The sequence below is a fragment of the Daktulosphaira vitifoliae genome, unplaced genomic scaffold (assembly GCF_025091365.1).
Source record: "Daktulosphaira vitifoliae isolate Bord-2020 unplaced genomic scaffold, ASM2509136v1 Scaffold_3, whole genome shotgun sequence".
In the NCBI taxonomy this organism is placed as follows: Eukaryota; Metazoa; Arthropoda; class Insecta; order Hemiptera; family Phylloxeridae; genus Daktulosphaira; species Daktulosphaira vitifoliae.
Window position 1 is genome coordinate 3,891,624 of NW_026099574.1, and position 18,978 is coordinate 3,910,601.

The 18,978-nt window shown below is 33.9% G+C and overlaps 1 protein-coding gene and 1 long non-coding RNA gene across 2 annotated transcripts; both read right to left on the reverse strand.

Annotated features, from left to right (window-relative positions):
- Positions 1-3,321: 3,321 nt before the first annotated feature.
- LOC126901391 (midnolin homolog) lies at positions 3,322-18,763 on the reverse strand. The gene is made up of 7 exons (XM_050677807.1): positions 18,069-18,763; positions 16,167-16,254; positions 11,899-11,955; positions 10,610-11,236; positions 5,057-5,144; positions 4,583-4,828; positions 3,322-4,474 (listed from the first exon to the last, which is right to left on the reverse strand). Exons 1-7 carry the CDS (start codon positions 18,419-18,421, stop codon positions 4,257-4,259), a joined length of 1,677 nt encoding a protein of 558 aa, XP_050533764.1. The 5' UTR covers positions 18,422-18,763; the 3' UTR covers positions 3,322-4,256.
- On the reverse strand, positions 5,426-10,603 carry LOC126901401 (uncharacterized). The gene is made up of 2 exons (XR_007703038.1): positions 9,729-10,603; positions 5,426-9,675 (listed from the first exon to the last, which is right to left on the reverse strand). It is a non-coding gene; the product is annotated as an uncharacterized LOC126901401 (long non-coding RNA).
- Positions 18,764-18,978: the final 215 nt, after the last annotated feature.

Below are 18,978 nucleotides of genomic sequence, written 5' to 3' on the forward strand. Positions count from 1 at the left end.
ATTTACAATCCCATTTCTTTACAATTTCCTAACAATTTGTGTTATAACTTTGGGTTCTCCAAGAGTAAAATTATCATCAATACAACCTAATAATGTATTGTTTTCGATCATATCCAAATTATTATCTGTTTATATTTTTTTTATCACTGTTTCTAAAGCCAAGTTAGAAGGAGTAAGATTTAAAACTGTCCTCCAAAAATATATAATTTACAAAAAATGTTCCGGTTACGAATAAGTATTACAAGTTTTCTGGGAAAGCTGAAACATTTTTGTATTATTTATAACTGACTACTGTTAATACAACCATAAGCCTTTTAAAAGTCAATAAATATCATAAATAATTCTTTGTCATATTCATAGTATTTATCCAGGGACTTACCAAATTGTAAATATTGTGTTGCTGATTGACTATTCTCTTTATAAATTACTTTATGATCTAAGGGTTTATATAAAACATAAGGTTTAATTTAAAAAAGAACTCATTAGAAGTACTTTAGAATTTTTTTGACAGAAAAATTTCGATTGTCTTTACATTAAACCACTTTTTTTGGGAAGATATTTAATTTTATAATTAACAAACAAACAAATAAATTGAGAAACCATAAAAATGCAGTAAAATTGAGAAGCCATAGAAATGCAAAAAATACAGAAGCCATAGAAATGCAGAAAAATACAGAAGCCATAAAAAAGCAGAAAAATTGAGAAACCATAAAAATGCAGTAAATTTGAGAAGCCATAGAAATGCAGTAAAATTGAGAAGCCATAGAAATAAAAAAAAAAATACAGAAGCCATATAAATGCTGAAAATTGAGAAGCCATAGAAAAGCAGAAAAATTGAGAAACCATAAAAATGCTGAAAATTTAGAAGCCATAGAAATGCAATAAAGTTATAATATATATAAACAATAGTAAAACCAGATATTTTAGCAGGCCAGTTGGCCTGGGATGTAATTTTTCCTATGAAAACATAAAGTTGTAGGTGTACTGTATATTAAATAAAAAATTTATTGGCACTTGACATCGAGTGTAGCAAGGTAAATTTTTTCTGGACTTAAATCCACCCAAATCTTGAACACTGTTTGCGCTTATGCTTATCTCTACTATCCTGAAATATTTTTGAATCGATCATTTTGAATCCATTTTTAATGATCAAAACGGGCATAATGTAACTAATGTAAAAATATATTACCGTATTTCTTTACACATTACACTTCAAAAATATTGTATTAAAGTATTAATTAATAATAAGTGATAACTTTTCTGGAACAATCATTCGGTGTATTAAATTTAATATAATATGATATATTATTAACATAATATGATTTTTTCTTAATAAGAATATGTTACCATCGATGTAATAATAAAACTGTCGTATTAATCGTGTATATCGATTGAATAAATAAATTAAATAAAATCAATTGTTGTATGACTATCGACTATTGTAATAACAAAATAATTATAAGCCTGATATACACGACAATTATGTATCAGTAACATTGGCGCAACAAGGTGAGGTTAGACTCCTGAAATTTAAAATTAGCCCTCCTAGACTTTAAAGTTTTTAGACCTTGATAAATTTAATAAATGGCTAATTAATATTTTATAATGGTTATTTTATATTGTAAAATATACTCGAGATACTTTTAATAATTTCAAATAATAATAGACATTATCTACCTGAAAATTTATTTCAAATAACATATTATACGATAAACTTAATTTTGAGAGTGCAATAAAATAAATGAGTTTTACAAATCGCAACGAATAAGGCAATATCTTATAAATATACATTTTGAGATAATGAGGTGCTTGAATTTAGGTTTTACTCACCTCATAATAACTTTCATTGAAATATCGACAATTTGAATTGATTCGGAATTAAACTACTAAGAAAATTGATAAACATATAACGTGTAATTTTTATTTTCGATATCCTGAACAGTGAAATTTAAAGCCTTATATCGATATGATATTATTCATTAAACCACGAGTGTCATTTAGGGGAGGCAACTTGCCACAGTCTGACTTTTCAGTATATAAATGGGCCGGTCAACCTTACTCATACTAGGCTGAGCCATAACTGATCATTTAAAGGTAAACTTTGAAACATAGTAAAAATCCTAATTTGAATCATAAAAATAAAATTTTGTTATTTTCCAATAAACATGAAAGAAATGTAAAGTGTTTATTCTAAATAATAATGCAATCATGCCTTAAGAATTAAAAATAACCAAATCATGCAAAAATATTCAATAACAATTTACAATTTTAATTTGTTGCAGTTAGAAACAGTTAATTGTCATGTTATGTATATGCAAATAAAAATGTAAATTCTAAAAATTCTGTCCTGTAATTGAAGGAAATCATTTCGTTTACAAAAAAAAACAAATGACTTTTTTTGTTTCATTTTGCATACCAGGGACTTTATGTGACATAAAATAGGTCTCAAAAATAAAATTTCTAGTTACACCAATTAATAGTAAGCATTTTTAATTTGTAGATCCTCTTATATATAGACAATAGTCTAAAATAAACATTTTATAGTAGACAATAAAACCTTTGACCAGTGAAAAAAGTATTTAAGATGTACTACAAAGCACTGTGCTAGGTCCTATTCTATTTCTAATTTTTATAATAAATGAACTTTTTAATTTAAAAATTAATGGTGAAATTATTGCATAAGTAGATTATACTGGTTTTATGTAGATAACATATTTCAGCAGAAATTTACAAATCTGCTATTCAAAATGAATTATGGATTGGATAGATAGCAATTTGAACTTAATTTTAATAAATCCAATCACATTTATTTACAAATATAAAACGCTACCCACAATGTCGATTTATCATTGATTTAACGAAAAATTAGCCAATTTCTATAAGTATTTGTAGTATAACGGTAATCTTACAATTTTAATTAGTGTAGACAAACATAATACAATACTTTTTTTTATAATAATTCTAATTTTGTCTTTAATTTCACATTTGTAACAATGATATTATGCATAGCTTTGTTTTTCATAAAACATTAAATAAACTCACAATAAAATAAAAGAATAATACAGTTGTAAAATTTTTTTCAATTGCAAATTTTTTATTTTTTATGTATATTCATTTTATTTTGATATTCAACAAATCAAGTTTAAAATAATTTATAAAAATTAAAGATAGTAATAACTATAATGTTTAATTATCAATGAGCACAGTGATTTGTAATCAAGTGATATAATTATGTAACTATATTCTTAAATAATGTCTGTTGAAACAGATTTAGCATGTCTAACAAATGCCCAAATTAAATGAAAAAAAAAGTATAATAAATAAACAACAGATGTTCATATTTTAATAAACAATTACTTATTTCTTATTTTTACAAAAACATTGTGTACAACATGTCATTATTAGTTTTAAAGCAGAAAATATAATTAACTATGTAAAAAAAAAAAAAATGTAATAAAGAAAACCAGTCAATTATTATTTTTAAATACACAAATTAACAAAAACAATTTAATTTAAAAATAATATAGTATGTTTAATTAATGAATCTAAGCTGAAACTGTGAAAAAAAAACCCTATTGGTCAAACAAAACTTAAATAATTATTCTCCTCATACAAATTAAAAATTACCCTAAATAAATAATCAATCTTTAAGCATTACATTATACATATTTTTTTAGTTTTTCATTTTTATATTATAATTATTTACACGAAAACCAATATTCAGTAAACGTGATTTACAATAATATTTACATTTACTGTCATTTAGAATTTGACAAGACAAAATTTTTTAACTAATTTTTATATTTCTAAAAACGTCTATAATTGTTTACATTCACGAAAAATGAGGTAATAAATCGCAATTTGTTTTATTTAAATTTATCCAACATAAAATCCCTATTAAAAAAAATTCACTTAAACAAATTAGGTATATATAAATATAAACATCATTCTATACAATATCTTTACATAAATTTGTATGTTATATCATGGACAATAGATACGAAATTGTCTAAGAGGTGTTAATCTATTTATAAAGATAAAATGAAGAGGAAATATACATACATAAATATCATCAATGTTTCATTTTTGGTGCTAGATAGAAGGGAATTCTTTATTTGTATTTACAAAAATTAAAAATATTGCACCCTAAAGTGTAACTGACCATATAAGCTAATAGATATTAAATGTCTTAAAAAAAAAACATGGTGGGGATTTATTTATTATATCACATATTTTAAATATCCGCACAGAGCTTTTCACACAACGACTTGTTCAGGCGGCAATGTTGGATCGACAGATGGATCTGTTGGTGCTACGCTCTGTGTTTCCGATTTGGCTGACCATTGGGTTCCTGATTTGCTCTTATCATAAGGTACGCTTCGACCGGCTCTACGTCTCTCACGTTTTTCTTCCATTATTAAACGTAAGCGCTCCATTTTTCCACGTGTGGCTGCATTCTCCTTGGAATCATTTTCTAAGAAAATAATTTATTTAAATGAAATTTATTAATGAAAACTAGAGTAACACAAAAATAAAATCAAACAATACTGACACTCAACAGGAGTAGTTGATGTGAACTTACCATTATAGTCAGGTGCGGATGAATGATGAGCAGACATGGAATTTGTGCCAGCAAATGGTGTGGCGTTTTGTGTAGTCGAAGCTGTCGGAGGAAGTGTTGTGGCTGTGCATACAGCTGGTGTACCCGATCTTGCTGCCGCCCTGTACTGTGGAGTAGCACACAGCAAATCATTGAGTATATGAATTATAGTACTGATATCGCGTTTTGGTCGACCAAAACGATCTTGCAGGGCTGGATTCAATGTACCTGCAAACGCAATAATACAAGTTATGGCGGATCATTGAGGTTCTATATTGAAGTTTTATCATGGGGTATAGGAAATGGCTAACAGTGAATAGTTTTTCTGGCACTGAGTAGTTCTAAGTTTTCAATCATGAAGCCTTAGGGTCATGTGGCTGCAGGGAAACCATGGAAGAGATACAGTGGTATTTTGTAAAGCCCTAGAAATTATTTAACGAACGAATAGCAAATTACCAGAAAAAGTGCCGGAGTATACGCCTTTTCCATGGTGTTGCATGCTCTCGATTATCGCGCCTGGCCTTCGCTTGAATCCTATGTGCATCTAAAATAAACAAAATAACAAATATTAATTTATGAAGATTAATAAATAAACACTTTAAGCTTTAAAAATACCGTCCATTAATAGTAAAAATTCAATTCCATAGAAATGACAAGACGATTTAACTTTTCAATTGTTTGTACGTACATATATGTATATATAAATAAAAAACACTTGACGAGTTTACCGTATCAATTAATTTAGATACTTTGTAACGGCAACAAAAATAAATTATCGAAATGAGTTTTCTGCTGATTGCATTTTTTTTATGACACCTACAAACTGGTTGTGTACCGCATGAAAATATAATTTTATAGTTTTTATTCAAATTTACAAGTTTTTTTTACAAGTAAAATTTTTATTGTTTATATGTTAATGTGAGCTTGATACATTATCCTCTACATTTACTGGGAATTAAGTCAAGAATAATACCAACCTAAGTATTCGAACAATAAAATGCAACGAGTCACAATTAAGTAGAAATAAATTAACTCTTAATTTGCATAAAATATTATTCGAGTATGATACGGAGGCGGTGGGGGAAACTGTGGAAAAAAAAATGCCAAACGCATTGCAACGACCTGCCTCAAAATTGGCAGCCATTCAACGCGTTACCGCAGCCGCCTATATGGTCCTCTCCGGGCGAGATCAATACGCTGTTTATGTCGGCAGGGTGCGGTCTCCCTAGTACACTCACACACACGTATACTTTGAAATCTATTTCAACTTTTTGGTCGAACCGAAGGCGGCGAAAATGGTTTTCCGGGACAATAAAGACGTGAAAGAAGGAGAATAATATATCGTGTGTGCATACCGATTAAAATGCACGGCGATGTTGTGGGTGTCTGTGGCCGAGTCTCCCCCGACTTGTACACAATTGTCGCTGGGGGCTCCCACAGTAGTTTTTCTCGTACAGAATCATACGCAGAGATAACAACGTTTTGTGAACAGACGGCAGCGTTTATGTGGTGTGCAAGGGACGCCGCACTGCGCAACCGATACGTGGGAACGAGTAAACGTTGGAGGAGAAGGCGACAAAGAAAAACTTCTTTTGCCCGCGCGTGCGAGTTATTTCTAAACGGGAAAAAAATTCATATTCTCAACAACGTTATCTCGTATTAATAAATACACCGGCCGCCACCATCGGGAACAAATATAAACTAGCGAGTCCCGGGAGGACCCACACACAGATATTATTAAAACCTAGCCTAGGACGTAACTACACTGCTCAATGAACACGCACACACAACGCAACGACGCCGCTCGTATTCTGTATGATCGCCCACCATAAGTACTATACATGCAATCAAACATACTTAATTATCATTATTGTTCATACGGGCGCGCCGGTTGCTGCGATACGATGAGTCGGTGGTGCTGCACACGTAGGCACATGAGGGCGAGTTCACCACACGCTATCCGCCGGTAGGTTTATATTAGGTAAATATTTTCATTAACGACCTACGGCGTATATCGGCGCTAATCATCAGCAAACGCAATGTGTACGTCAACGATTTATGCTAATGTGAGCCAAATTTGCGAGGTTAACCCATTCCCAAATCATAACTAGTTTGTCCGGATTACTTAGCGAACGGTTATGCGACACTTTGCGAACGGCGACAGTGACCCTAAAAATAATCTTGTTCGATGCGCCGAGTGAAAGTGTTACATTCTCACATACTTATTCAGACGCCCAACAAACAAAGTTAATACGTGTATGACTACCTACGTAACATTAGTCCGAGTATGGACGGCAAACAGCTGTTTTTATAAAAGAATACAACAATTTAGCAAATATGTAATAGGACACAACCAGAGTTCCATAAATTTTTTAACGACATTTAAAGCAACAAAATCCCACAATATTTTCAACCTTATCACTGTCGTGCTACTCAAAATTAACACATCTTTGACAATTAAACTTATTTACATACATATGACTGACGCCAACGAGGCGACCCTGGAAATTAAACCTAAAAGAGAAAATCGAAAAGCCCAGTAGGTGGCAATTATCGCAGTTACTACAAAACATTAATTATTTTGGAGAAATCAATTGTTCTTTATGATTACTTAGTACATATAACATCGAAAAAATTGCATTTGTCGGCACATAAATACGTAGTACGTGTAATTGCAAAGTACAGCACGTTAAAACATCTGCTCTGGGTAATTATACATCACGAAAAAAAGCGGCGATAACAGAGAGACAAGTCAATCGTAGGCCGCTCAAGTATGTTTTTTTATGGTGGGGATTTCACTAAATAATAAAAATTACAATAATTCAATGGTAACCAGAACACTATTGATGTGCCCGTAATACAAAACATAAAGCGAAGCATAAACATTAATTGTCACAACAAAACGGTCGGTGCTAAGATACGAACAAAAATGTTGATTGTATTATTAGAAGTAGTCTTAAATGATTAGTTCTATTGCTTATTAATGATATAAGTAGTACTCATAATTTCTAGCCTTGGTATATTTTTTAAAGGGGTACCTACGTAATTTAAAAATGTATTGCAGAAAAATAATAACCTAAATACGAAATTTCATGTTACATATTTCAAATGTGAAGTGCTATTTTGTTTATTATGTATTTTTAGCGCTATTTCAGTATCATAATAGAGAAAATTATCAGGAAGGTCAAAACATGTACAATTTTTTTTTACAACTATTGAACAAAAAAAACAATTTCGGAATTAATGCACGTATAATGATATAAGTGTTTATAATAACCTATTGCTGTGTTGCAATGTAGTCTGAAATCAATTGACTTGTCATAACTAATATCTCCCAATTTAAGACAAAATAATCTGGAACTTTTTAAATTTTTCTTAATTTAGGGACACAAAGGAGGCGTTCTTCTTAAATATAATATTTTTTATAAAGCATAAAGAATAAATGTTTAAAAGTCGCTAAATTTTCTCCACTGTATGTTTAGGTTGCCTTAGTAAAAATTGTATAAATGATAAATATACGAGTAGATGTGAAATTATTGTATATTACAAATCAGACTTGGCCGTCGTCCTTATTACTTAATAAAACTCTATTGTCTTATACAAAAATTATATATTAAATTTTTGATAATGGAATTGCAATTTTTCGTTAAGTAACAGACTAAAATTGCAAAAATGTTCATTAAATTGAACTTGACTTTTTTTTCTATATTTTTGTGTTTTTGGTCCATATTAATCGCTAAAAACAATATTTTTAAGTGTTTATTATAGCGCTTAAAATAACACGTTTTAATGCTTTAAGTTATGAGCTCTGGACATAAGTTATTTTCATAAGAATATTTGTAATTAGGTAACGACGTGAGTTAGATAACAAAACAACGTGACCCTTATCGAATAGTGATTCCTCCATTTATGATATTTAATAAAAATAATTTACAACTTATCATTCAGCTCAAATACATGATTTATTATTTATAAGTAACTCGGCTAATATGTAATATAGAGAGCGCTTCATTTCACACACCTTTATTCACAAAGTCTACAATTGTTTATGTTTTCTTAACAGAAAAAAAAACCTCAAAATCCTGACATATAAATATTTACTGAAAATAGATAATTTAAAATAAACATATTTTTGTACGATAGTCGATGACCTAGATAAAGCAGGTACAAGTGTAAAATTAGAATAATAGCACTGCATTGATGATCCGTTTTAGTGGAATAACAGCAATTTTTCAAACTGCGATTCTTTACGCGTTCGAAAATATTAGTTGAAGATCACTGCGGAAGTCAGTAAAAGAAAAAAAACAAAAGCTAGGAAAACGTTTTAGTAAAGTCCAGAACCCACGACTTTACAAAAACGTTTTCCTAGCACTAACAAAGCTTCGGAACAGCGTAGGAGTTCTGGATTAAATTTTGGATGACGACAACACAGACATTGTGTGGGCGACGCCTACCGTCGGTGAGGCCGTTTCCATTAACAACAACAAAACCCTTTTGTGAAAACACGTTTGTCCTGTAAAAAATCTTAAAGAACTTTTGCCTTCCTGAACTATGCGATTAATACAATTATTTTAAAGGCGTTTAGCATAAACACAATATTCCTTTCATTTGAAATTCCCAGCCGAAGAATAACATTGGTCATGGTAGTCAACAGGCTCGCGAAAGCTTAGAAACGAGTGGATCGACAATAGTTACAGTATTGCAAGGAGGGGAAACACGAATGTGGAAAGTAGTACTCTTTGGACGCCACCACCTCATTTGTTGTAGAACGTGTCCGCTCTATTTGCCTCCAGGCAGTGGTTTTATATACCGTGGTTTATTTTTTTATATTATCATTCGTTTTTTCTCTATGCGCCTCCTAAACGTCGACACAGTTAGCGGAGTAGAGACACCGTTGTCCGGCCGACTGGAACGCACGAGTACCGTATTATTCTATAACGCGGATATTGCATTAATGGCCAAGTAACCGTTTCAGAGGAAGGAGAAAACTTCATTTAGCGACTGCTTCTTTGTCATACGGCTGATTTTCCGTTCCAAATTTCCTACACACAATACATTCACTCGGCGTTTTCGGCCTACGAAAACGATCAATGTGTAAAACACGACAACGAAATGGTAAAGAAATTACCTAAAGGCAACGGCGGTAGAGGAGATACGCACCTAGTGGTTTGTGTATAGCAACGCAACGAGTAGTACAGCACAACACACAAAAGGTCGCTTACGAACGGAAGGTAGAAGAGGGAAGCTAGGGCCCTTTGTGCGAGAATGTGTGTGCGGTGATAAGCGACCTCCCGCGTGATCAATATGACGTCGTCGAATTCGCCGGTGTGCCAGTTGCAACCACGCCCCACTAGGGATATTACACGGATTCTGTGGGCAGTCGTCCCGTTCAAGCGAGCACACGTTTTTCGACGTCTCCAACAGATACGGATCACTACTACTATACACAAATTCAACCACAATAAGGGTTTTCCTTTTCAACGAATTTGACTCCTTTGGGAAAAATTTTTTTTAATCAAAATTTCTGTAGACTATGTGTTGAAGATTTTGTCATGTTAAGAAACTTGGTCGGACTACACCTGAAATTGAGGTCATCGGTGACGGTGCACGTATGCGGCACACACGCTCATACAACGAGAAGACATTCACACGGTGTGGGTTAGTGTGTGAACGCAGTGGCGAATGAGAACCGGCAACGCTGCAGACGACATAAAAATCGAGACTTTTTTTTCATCTCTAGGCGGTCGCCAGCCACACATTGATCATAACCCTCGGGACGGAATTAGTATGTACTCGAGCGGCGGCGGCAGCGGCAAATACCCGTACACTACTACGTTGCCGAACCCGGCGACGTTGCCGCCCACGCCGCAATCAATACGAACCCGTATTTATAAATTTTTATTATTTAAGGGGATCCAGATAATATTTACCACGTCTTATCTAAACATATTCACGTATGATGAATATATATGCACCGTGTCGTTTATTAGCTGATAAGAAAGTGCTCACCTCTTTGGAACCGCTTTTTGTGGTAAGGACCTCCGATGAAAGTTGTTTCAGAGTTTGAGTGAGATTTCGGGAAGCTTCGGCTAATGCCCTGGTGTCCAGCTGAGGTTTTTCGCCCGTGCCAGTGGTGCCAGTGGTAGTCGATGTAGACGTACTAGCATCGCACGAACACGGGGTGGGCGTGGGAGCTGGTGGTACAGGCGCCTCAACGGGCGCGGCTGTTACCAATGTCGGGGGCGCCAAGGTAATAGGGGGGGTAGTAGTCGTGGGGGAGACGGCAGTCGGCGTCTCTTCTGAGGTGTCCATCGAGTTATCGTCACTGTCATCGGACACGTTGCGGACGCGAGTAATGGGATAAGCGTCCACACCGGGTATCAGTCTAGGGGTGCCAATGATGTTACCGGCCGAGCATGCTGTAGCAGCTGTGGCCGTGGTCTGTGGTGGTTCGGGTGCTACAGTTGATGCGTTCAACGCGGCTGTGCCAGTGGCCACTGTAGGGGCACCGGATTGTGGTCGTTTCGACGTCCCTGACGACGACACAGTGGACAGTTGCAATTGTATGAGCATCATGTGATCGCCTAAACGCATAGTCAAATTTAATGGTGCCTTGCCCGACAGGAAATCGTTCACCTGAAAATGAAAATTGAAATTTAGTTTAATGAACTAATTTAAAAATGTTGAATTTTTTGAATAATTAAACACCGTTTAATTATTATTTATTTCATTTAATCACGAATTTTCTAATGATAGTTTAAATGAAAAAAAACATTAATTTACTTGATAGAAAATAAAAACTTATTTGAATTAAAAAAAATTATTCGTGTGTTTATTCTATAGCTGCGATTAAAACACATTAATGTTGTTATAAATGAGATATAAAGATATTACAAGTATTTCTGTATACATAAATATATTATGTTAATGTATTTCATATTTTCACCCTGAGAAGTTATTTAAGCTTTAAGTTAAACACAAATTTTTCAAGAAAACATAAATGGCCCAAAATTGTTTAGATGAAAATTAACATAAGCTACACAAGCGTCATAGCAAATATTTGAAAACGTAAGAGCTGTTAAAAATTTATTTCGAGGTTAAAAATTTATCCAAGTGCTCGCACAGAAGCGCAGTTAAATTTTATTTTAATACGGCAAATGCCTTATGTTCATCTCAAATTAAACCTCATAGACACAACTACTCATTTTTCTAGATTTAAATATTTAATTAGAACTTCTTACAATAAAAACGAACATAAGGAGGCAAATTCTGGTTACGTATTAGTGGTAGTACATTACCTGCGAGTCGTTTAGGCTTTCCAACGCTTGCATCACACTTTGTTCTGGTCTTTGGACCTGAAATAAATAAAAAAAAATTATAAAATATAGTTGAGGTGTATGTTAGGCATACGCCAGTCGTGTGTGCATTATCATATTATAGTAGCGACCGGTGACGGATATTCCTAAATATATCTATACATAAATATATTATAAATAAAAAAATGTATCGGCACAGGGTGTGGTTGCACACCAAGGTCTGCTGTTGATAAGGTTGACGCCCGGTTTATACGGTGGAAGACGACACCGCCCAAAAATTGTATAAATACCAAAATCCCCGTGTGCTAACTAATAAACCTCAACGGCCATTACCATCAATCTACAACTGTGTTTTTTTAGTAGCATAGGGATCTGTCGACGGGGCGAATTGCTTCAAGAAAAACAGAATCAGCGTTTACCGTAAGCCGTAGTACGGTCTGCATCATGTATCTAGAGCGTATAAAAATTACACACCGACAACGCTGCCGCCCGCAGTCTTTGATATACATGATGATAATGCTTCATAAATATATATATATAAAATACATAAAATTCATTACGGCAAAGCGACGGTGATCCACTTTTACACGTTGAGCCTAAACATTCTAAAAGCAAGGTCTACTCCACAACTAGTTTCAAGTTCCGTTAAAAAAACGGCACCCGTTTCTAATGAACATTGTGCGATAAATTAGACGTTTAAATTTACGTCCAGTTTAACAAAAACTGTTTATAGACTTTATGGATTTATTTACATTTATACAAGGACTGTCTATGGTTGACAAAATAATAACAATAACAATTATCAAGTGACAGTTAAGAATATTTTAAGATTCTTTGTTGTACGAAATGTTAAAATAAAATTAAAAATTACTACTACTTATGTTTATACGTTAAATGTATAACAACGACAAATTTTGTCGATAACAAATGTGATAAGATAAGAGAAATTGACCGAATGAGTAACCTCGTTGTCAATTGGGCATGTAATTTAATTACTGGTCGTGTAATTTCACTATTTTTATGAATTATGAGCACAATTTGTTAAATGTTAAAATTGTTGGTAGCACGTAAAATGTTACGATAAGAACGCACTTAAACTACACTTGACCTATTGCGAATTGGCTTGATAAAATCAAAATACAAAATTTAGTCCCATTATAATACTAGTAAAACGACTTTTTCTAGTTGCTATTTAAATACAAGTAATTATAGAAAATGAATTTTATAAATTTCACTGACTGACTGGAACAATAAAATTTTGGAACAACGTTCGTCAAGTCATACAGTACCAACGTCATTTGTAATTTATGGTCTTCAGTAACTCGACAAAATAAAAGCTAACACAACGGACAAGTAAAATGTTGAACATCTAATAAAACTTAAAACGAGTCTTATCGATAACGTCGTCGGTTAAAGTCATCTGTAATATAATTATAACCGACTTTGGCTAATAAATAACATTTACTAAATGTGTTATGAAGTTAAAACAAAACCAGAACTTTATAACAGTACGGTTATAAGCTATTGTAAGACAATATTACATTTTCCCTGGAAACATAATCCCATATGTTTAAGTGGCGGTTAAGAGATAAGCTTTAGTCGAGAGGAAATTTAGTGAAGTGCGTTTGTTCTATTACGCCTTGGCCGATAAAACACAAAGCTAAAAAACAAGTGTCGAGCCAACGGTAATTGTTATCAGGTCATACAGCAGTTAATGATAAACCGTTCGAAGAATACGACAAATATTCGCGATAAGACTTAAAATTAAATTCATAAGGAATCAAACACATTATCGTTGACGCATTTTTCAACAGCTCAGTTTGTATTAGAGGAATAAACACAAGAATACCACTATCAGTTTTTTATATTTTAGCGCTGTTTATATTCGAAAGTACAAACAATCAAATTGTTTTCGTCAAACGTGACTTATTAAACACACGTGGCCGCTTGTGAAGTCAAAGGTAAAAATTAAACTTCAACCTACACACGAAATATTACTGTTTTTAACGGTTTCAAAAACAAAAATGTAGCAATGACGTAAAAAAGACTATGACAAAGAAACAATATAGGCATAGGTAGTATGATCGCTATCAACCAAGCTCGCCATGACGCCGGGGTAAGTAACTACATTGGCAGTGAAAAATAGTGATAACGTTAAAAAATAGTGATTGTCAACATTTTTTTGGTCGTGCAGAGATGTACTGGATGGGCCAGCATTTAATGAAGTGTATTCGAAACGGATCCCAATCGAGCCCATCCCAAGCGGACATGTGTAGTTGGTGTGTGTGTGTGTATGTGTGTGCAGTGATGATCGGGTCATAACGGTGTTGACCGTTGGCGTTCAGCGTCGTTTCAGTACGCGCTAGCGACGAGATAGAACCGCCACGCGGTGTATACCGTTGCCCGGATCCCGTTACCCGGGCAACGGGACCCGTCGGCTAAGGCGGCAGGCTGTTACTACAGTCATAACGGGCCGCCGCCCCGTTACAGCACACCACACAGGGTATCCCGAAAAAATACATTATGTTATAAACGAAGGACATAATAACGGTCCCGCATAGTTTTTAGTACAACTAAAGGCGGTAACGAACCGAGTACAAAAACCGTGCTTTTACCATTGTGACCAGCCAGATAGATACAACCCTGCACGCAACCAATAACCGTTTATTTTAGCTGAAATTGTTCAAGATCAATTATATCACAATACTCATAAACAGTTTACACGAGATTACTATTATAAATGGACGATTTCAGTATTTTTAAAAATATTGTTACGAGGATTTTTTTTTTTTTGCCGAGTTGCCAACTAATTGAAAATATTTCATACTTATGAATGAGTGGCTTGACTATATACATCCGGGACGAGAATAAAAACTAGTGAACGTGGTGTTAGTTGGCTCATATAGATAATACTTTACTAGTTTGGGAAACACTAAGTTATTTTTTTTTTCGTTGTTACGTCTTCAGTTAGAAACAATAACGCTAATGTATATATTTTTAAGTGATAACAACGTGTCGGACTTTGAATAAAAGAAATAAGTCTCTTTTGATTAAGTTTTCTTGAATAACTCAAGCTTAACTATGTTGAGAAATATGAAAAATGTATGGCATAGTGAAATCACGTTAAAGCGATACGCCGGTTATGATAGAAAAGGTGCGTACTATTTACTACTTATTGCTTGACAAAAAAAACATATATAAAAAAAGAAAACGTACGCCACACATACTGTGCATTGATTCACAATTGTTAAAAATAAAAAAAGATGAAACTAGTAATACAATTGGTATGTTAGCAAATTAAAATATGTTCATGTAATAATAAATTTTACTGTGGCTATGTTTTCGTGAACGTTATTGGAATTGGACGAAGTGCAATGATAATAATCATTAATCGCACTAACGTCATAGAACAAAACAACGAACTCAAATCGTGTTCTTTAACTAGTTTATAATATATAATAAGCACCTAACAACCAAAACATAACTTTTAATATCGATTTACTCGGTTAGAAACAACGTTGTGTAAACAAAAACAAAGGACATTATCGACTAAGTCCGTTTAAATGCTAATTATAGTATTATATCATATGACGGGGTTACTTTTTGTTTTTTTTAGATTTCTTATGCTAGAATATTTTTTAAGTAATATCAATGTGACGAATCTATTTCCTTGTTATTATCACGACCTAATGTTACAAGTTACTCTATCAACATAACGAAATTCGAACGACGGTGTCCATAACAACGGCCGTAACTAAACTGAAAATGCCAAGTGACCGAATCATTTGAAACGGATACCAATTTATTATTTTTAAATACAAACAGAAAAATGCTTATCAATGAGATAATTACATAGAATAAAAACGCAAAATAAATGGCCAGACCCGTGAAAATTATCTCGACAATAACCTAATAACTATTCCTTTTCTATTGCAATATTGTAAAATGAATCACAAAAAATAAATTGTTAAAAATGTGATATGGCGTTCTTGCACAATAGATTAGGCCTTTGATTATTATCAATAGTACTCTGAGCGACGTCTTCGTCGTTCATCTAAACTCACAGAGTAGCAACAAACCCGCAATAGCCGATACTGCCACGTTTTGTCATGTGTGAAACATATTCGTACAAGATAAATGCTATTGTTATTATGACAAGTAGTGGGGACATTGCAAGACCAAAGAACAAGAAGACGAAACCGAAGATCTAATACTTTACTTAACAATATTTGTAATATAATAATACTCACCAGAAGACCGGTTTCGACGCTAGGTAATAGGGTGAGCCGGCTTCCTTGCATCAACTGGTTGTCGTCCAAAGAACCGTCTCTTAGTTGCCTGCGAGATAAAAAAAAAAAAACATAAATACACATAAAATTAGAGGTATAGATATGGGTATTGTTTCGTCATACAATGTAGAACAAATGTTTTTTTAAACAAACATTTTTTTACATTAATGCTCAATATACTAATCGTGTCTATCACTATAAAGAGTCCATAACACTCAACAAAAATATAATTTTATATAACAACTTTTTTCAAGGTTTATCGCAACAAAAATAATTGCGGTTACAACTACGTTACACGAACATATCGAATAACGCGACGCATCGTTTTATCCCCCGAACACTTCAACACCACAATGTTGCTTTAACAGATTATAATTTATTATTGTTACACGCAAGTATGAAATAATATACAATTGAATAAATGGACATAATTACTATGTTAATTGCAATTTATTCCGAAGAACAAAATATACCATAAACACGGTCTGAGAACCATTGCGGCAAGCGATAAACAATAGAACGACCGAGTTTGAGAGCCCCTTAGATTTCCAATTTGATTGGTGAAAGCGACTTTTCACGCGCGCGCGAATTTAAGTCAAGTATTTTAAAATTCATTTCGCATGTAACCATGATGCCTTGCCAGATGCCACGCAGCACAAAGATGGTCTTTTACACTCACAATGAGACCTCAAAACCCTGGGCAGCTGCTATTGGTGATGCTGACTGCTCTACACTTGTCTGGAGGGACTGCACGGCGGCGGCGGCGACGGGTTATTCACCCCCAATATAATGGCGTCCGATGTCGTCGTCGCCGCAGCCGTATTGCAGCTCCCCTAGAATCAACTATTATCAGCTGTTAGGGTCACCATCTTATATACACATAGTATGATTCAAGTCACGATACTATTCAAAATTATAACAAACACGTAAACTACAACTACTAAGTACAAAAAAAAAAACCAAAAAGTGGAAGTAGGTTACTTATGTTAACACAACTAATTTAATCGGATTTGTAAACGTTATGTAAATTTGTCGCTGTGTAGTGATGAAATAAACTCATGAGATAAAAAATCTGATGAAAATTTACTAACACAACGGATTTTATAAGACAATCAGATTGTCGGTAATGCTAAAGCACTACTGACGTTTACAAGAGCTCATTAAGTTTTGCTAAATAAAATGCATTCATTTGAAATATACACGAAATATTTTCCCTAATTTTTAACAAAGTCCTAAAAAAATTCTTATAATATTGTAATAATTCTAGAATTGATTTGTCCAAGAGAAACCCACTGATCACCAGTCTATGGCGTCCGGCACCAGGTAAAGGGTATAAGGGAATTAACAATTGTACAATAGAAATCATTTTTGTTACACCGACCAAGTGTATGTGGACGCAATTCGGCAACGTCGCACAACCGCGCACGACAAAACTATCCGAAACGTCCCATCGTCCGTACTATTTTCTTAAACTACAAGTCATTTCAGGTACTATCGCATGACTCCAAATTAGCCGTATATAGGGATGGTGGCCCCCAGAAATCCGAGAATAAGTTCAATAAAATTTATTCTCGTCAAAATTGTTTTATCGTTCGGAAGTACCATGTTCCGGGAGCACGATGCCGAGCTGAATATTGCACTTTGGAACAACTTTAGGCTTCGGTATCTGCGCTAAATAATATTAGAATAATAAAAACTTGTACAGTCATGGTAAAAATATATATATATTGTACCCTACCGATTATTATTAAAAAATATATATATAAACAAATAATATTTCCTACACTGACAATCGTATGGGGTTATTATTAAGGATTATCAACAAAGGGTATAACAAATCAGCATGAAAGTGAGATTTCTCACCTTTCTCGGTACAGCAGACATATCCGCTCTTTAGGTACTCTTAAACGTTTAGAAATCACTTTTTTCAGGCTCTCCACGGAGTCGGTTTTGAGCACGGATAGGTCGAACTGACCTCCTGTAGTGGGCGATACGGTAATAGTAATCTCGGATGTATCGTCCGTTGAAGGGATCGTGCCGGGATCGCCGATAGTTCGCTGCCGATGATGTTGTTGCTGTTGTTGTTGTTGCTGAGCGGCAGCAGCGGTCGCGGCCGTCGTACCGACTGCCGTCCCATCATTATTATTATTAACAGAGGTGGCCGTAGCGCTACAACCGCACCCGGATTTTGAATCACCAGTATCACTACCATCCATGTTGATTAAAAAAAGTTTAATAACCGTCGCACTTAGAAATTAGAATTATTTTTTTCTTCAGACTTCGTTTACACTACTTAACACGACAATAACAATATAATGTGAAATAAACGAATTATGCACACAACACCCGAAACACTGCAATATAAGTTAACCGAATACGGTTATATCACAAACGCGAATCGGACGCCATGGCGACGATAAAACACTGTATGGGCGGCGACGGCGGCTGTAAAGACACAATGAACACCCGAGAATAAAGAAATACAAAAATAATTTCAAGCCACAACAACAACAACGAAGGACATACACCACCGTAGCGTTGACGGATAACTGAATGGGAAAGAGAAAAGAAAGGAAGACGCGATGGCCGCAAAATGGCGTCATGCTAACCGACCACACGAACATGAAATTTCCCACTAAATCTATGTTATATCAATTTCAAAACAGAAGTTGTCCGCACTGCATGTAAAATACAAAATACGGTTAAAAAAAAATGATAACCTTCAGATAGTTCAATATCACTAATGATATGTAATCAACGTTTAAGTCTATTT

Excerpts from the sequence above, each read along its gene's own strand:
- LOC126901391 (XM_050677807.1), bottom strand. The coding sequence starts at position 18,421 with ATGGATGGTAGTGATACTGGTGATTCAAAATCCGGGTGCGGTTGTAGC. Across the intron at positions 11,956-16,166 it reads GCGTCGAAACCGGTCTTCTG|GTCCAAAGACCAGAACAAAG; the intron begins GTGAGTATTATT and ends TATTTATTTCAG. Across the intron at positions 11,237-11,898 it reads AAAGCCTAAACGACTCGCAG|GTGAACGATTTCCTGTCGGG; the intron begins GTAATGTACTAC and ends TTTCATTTTCAG.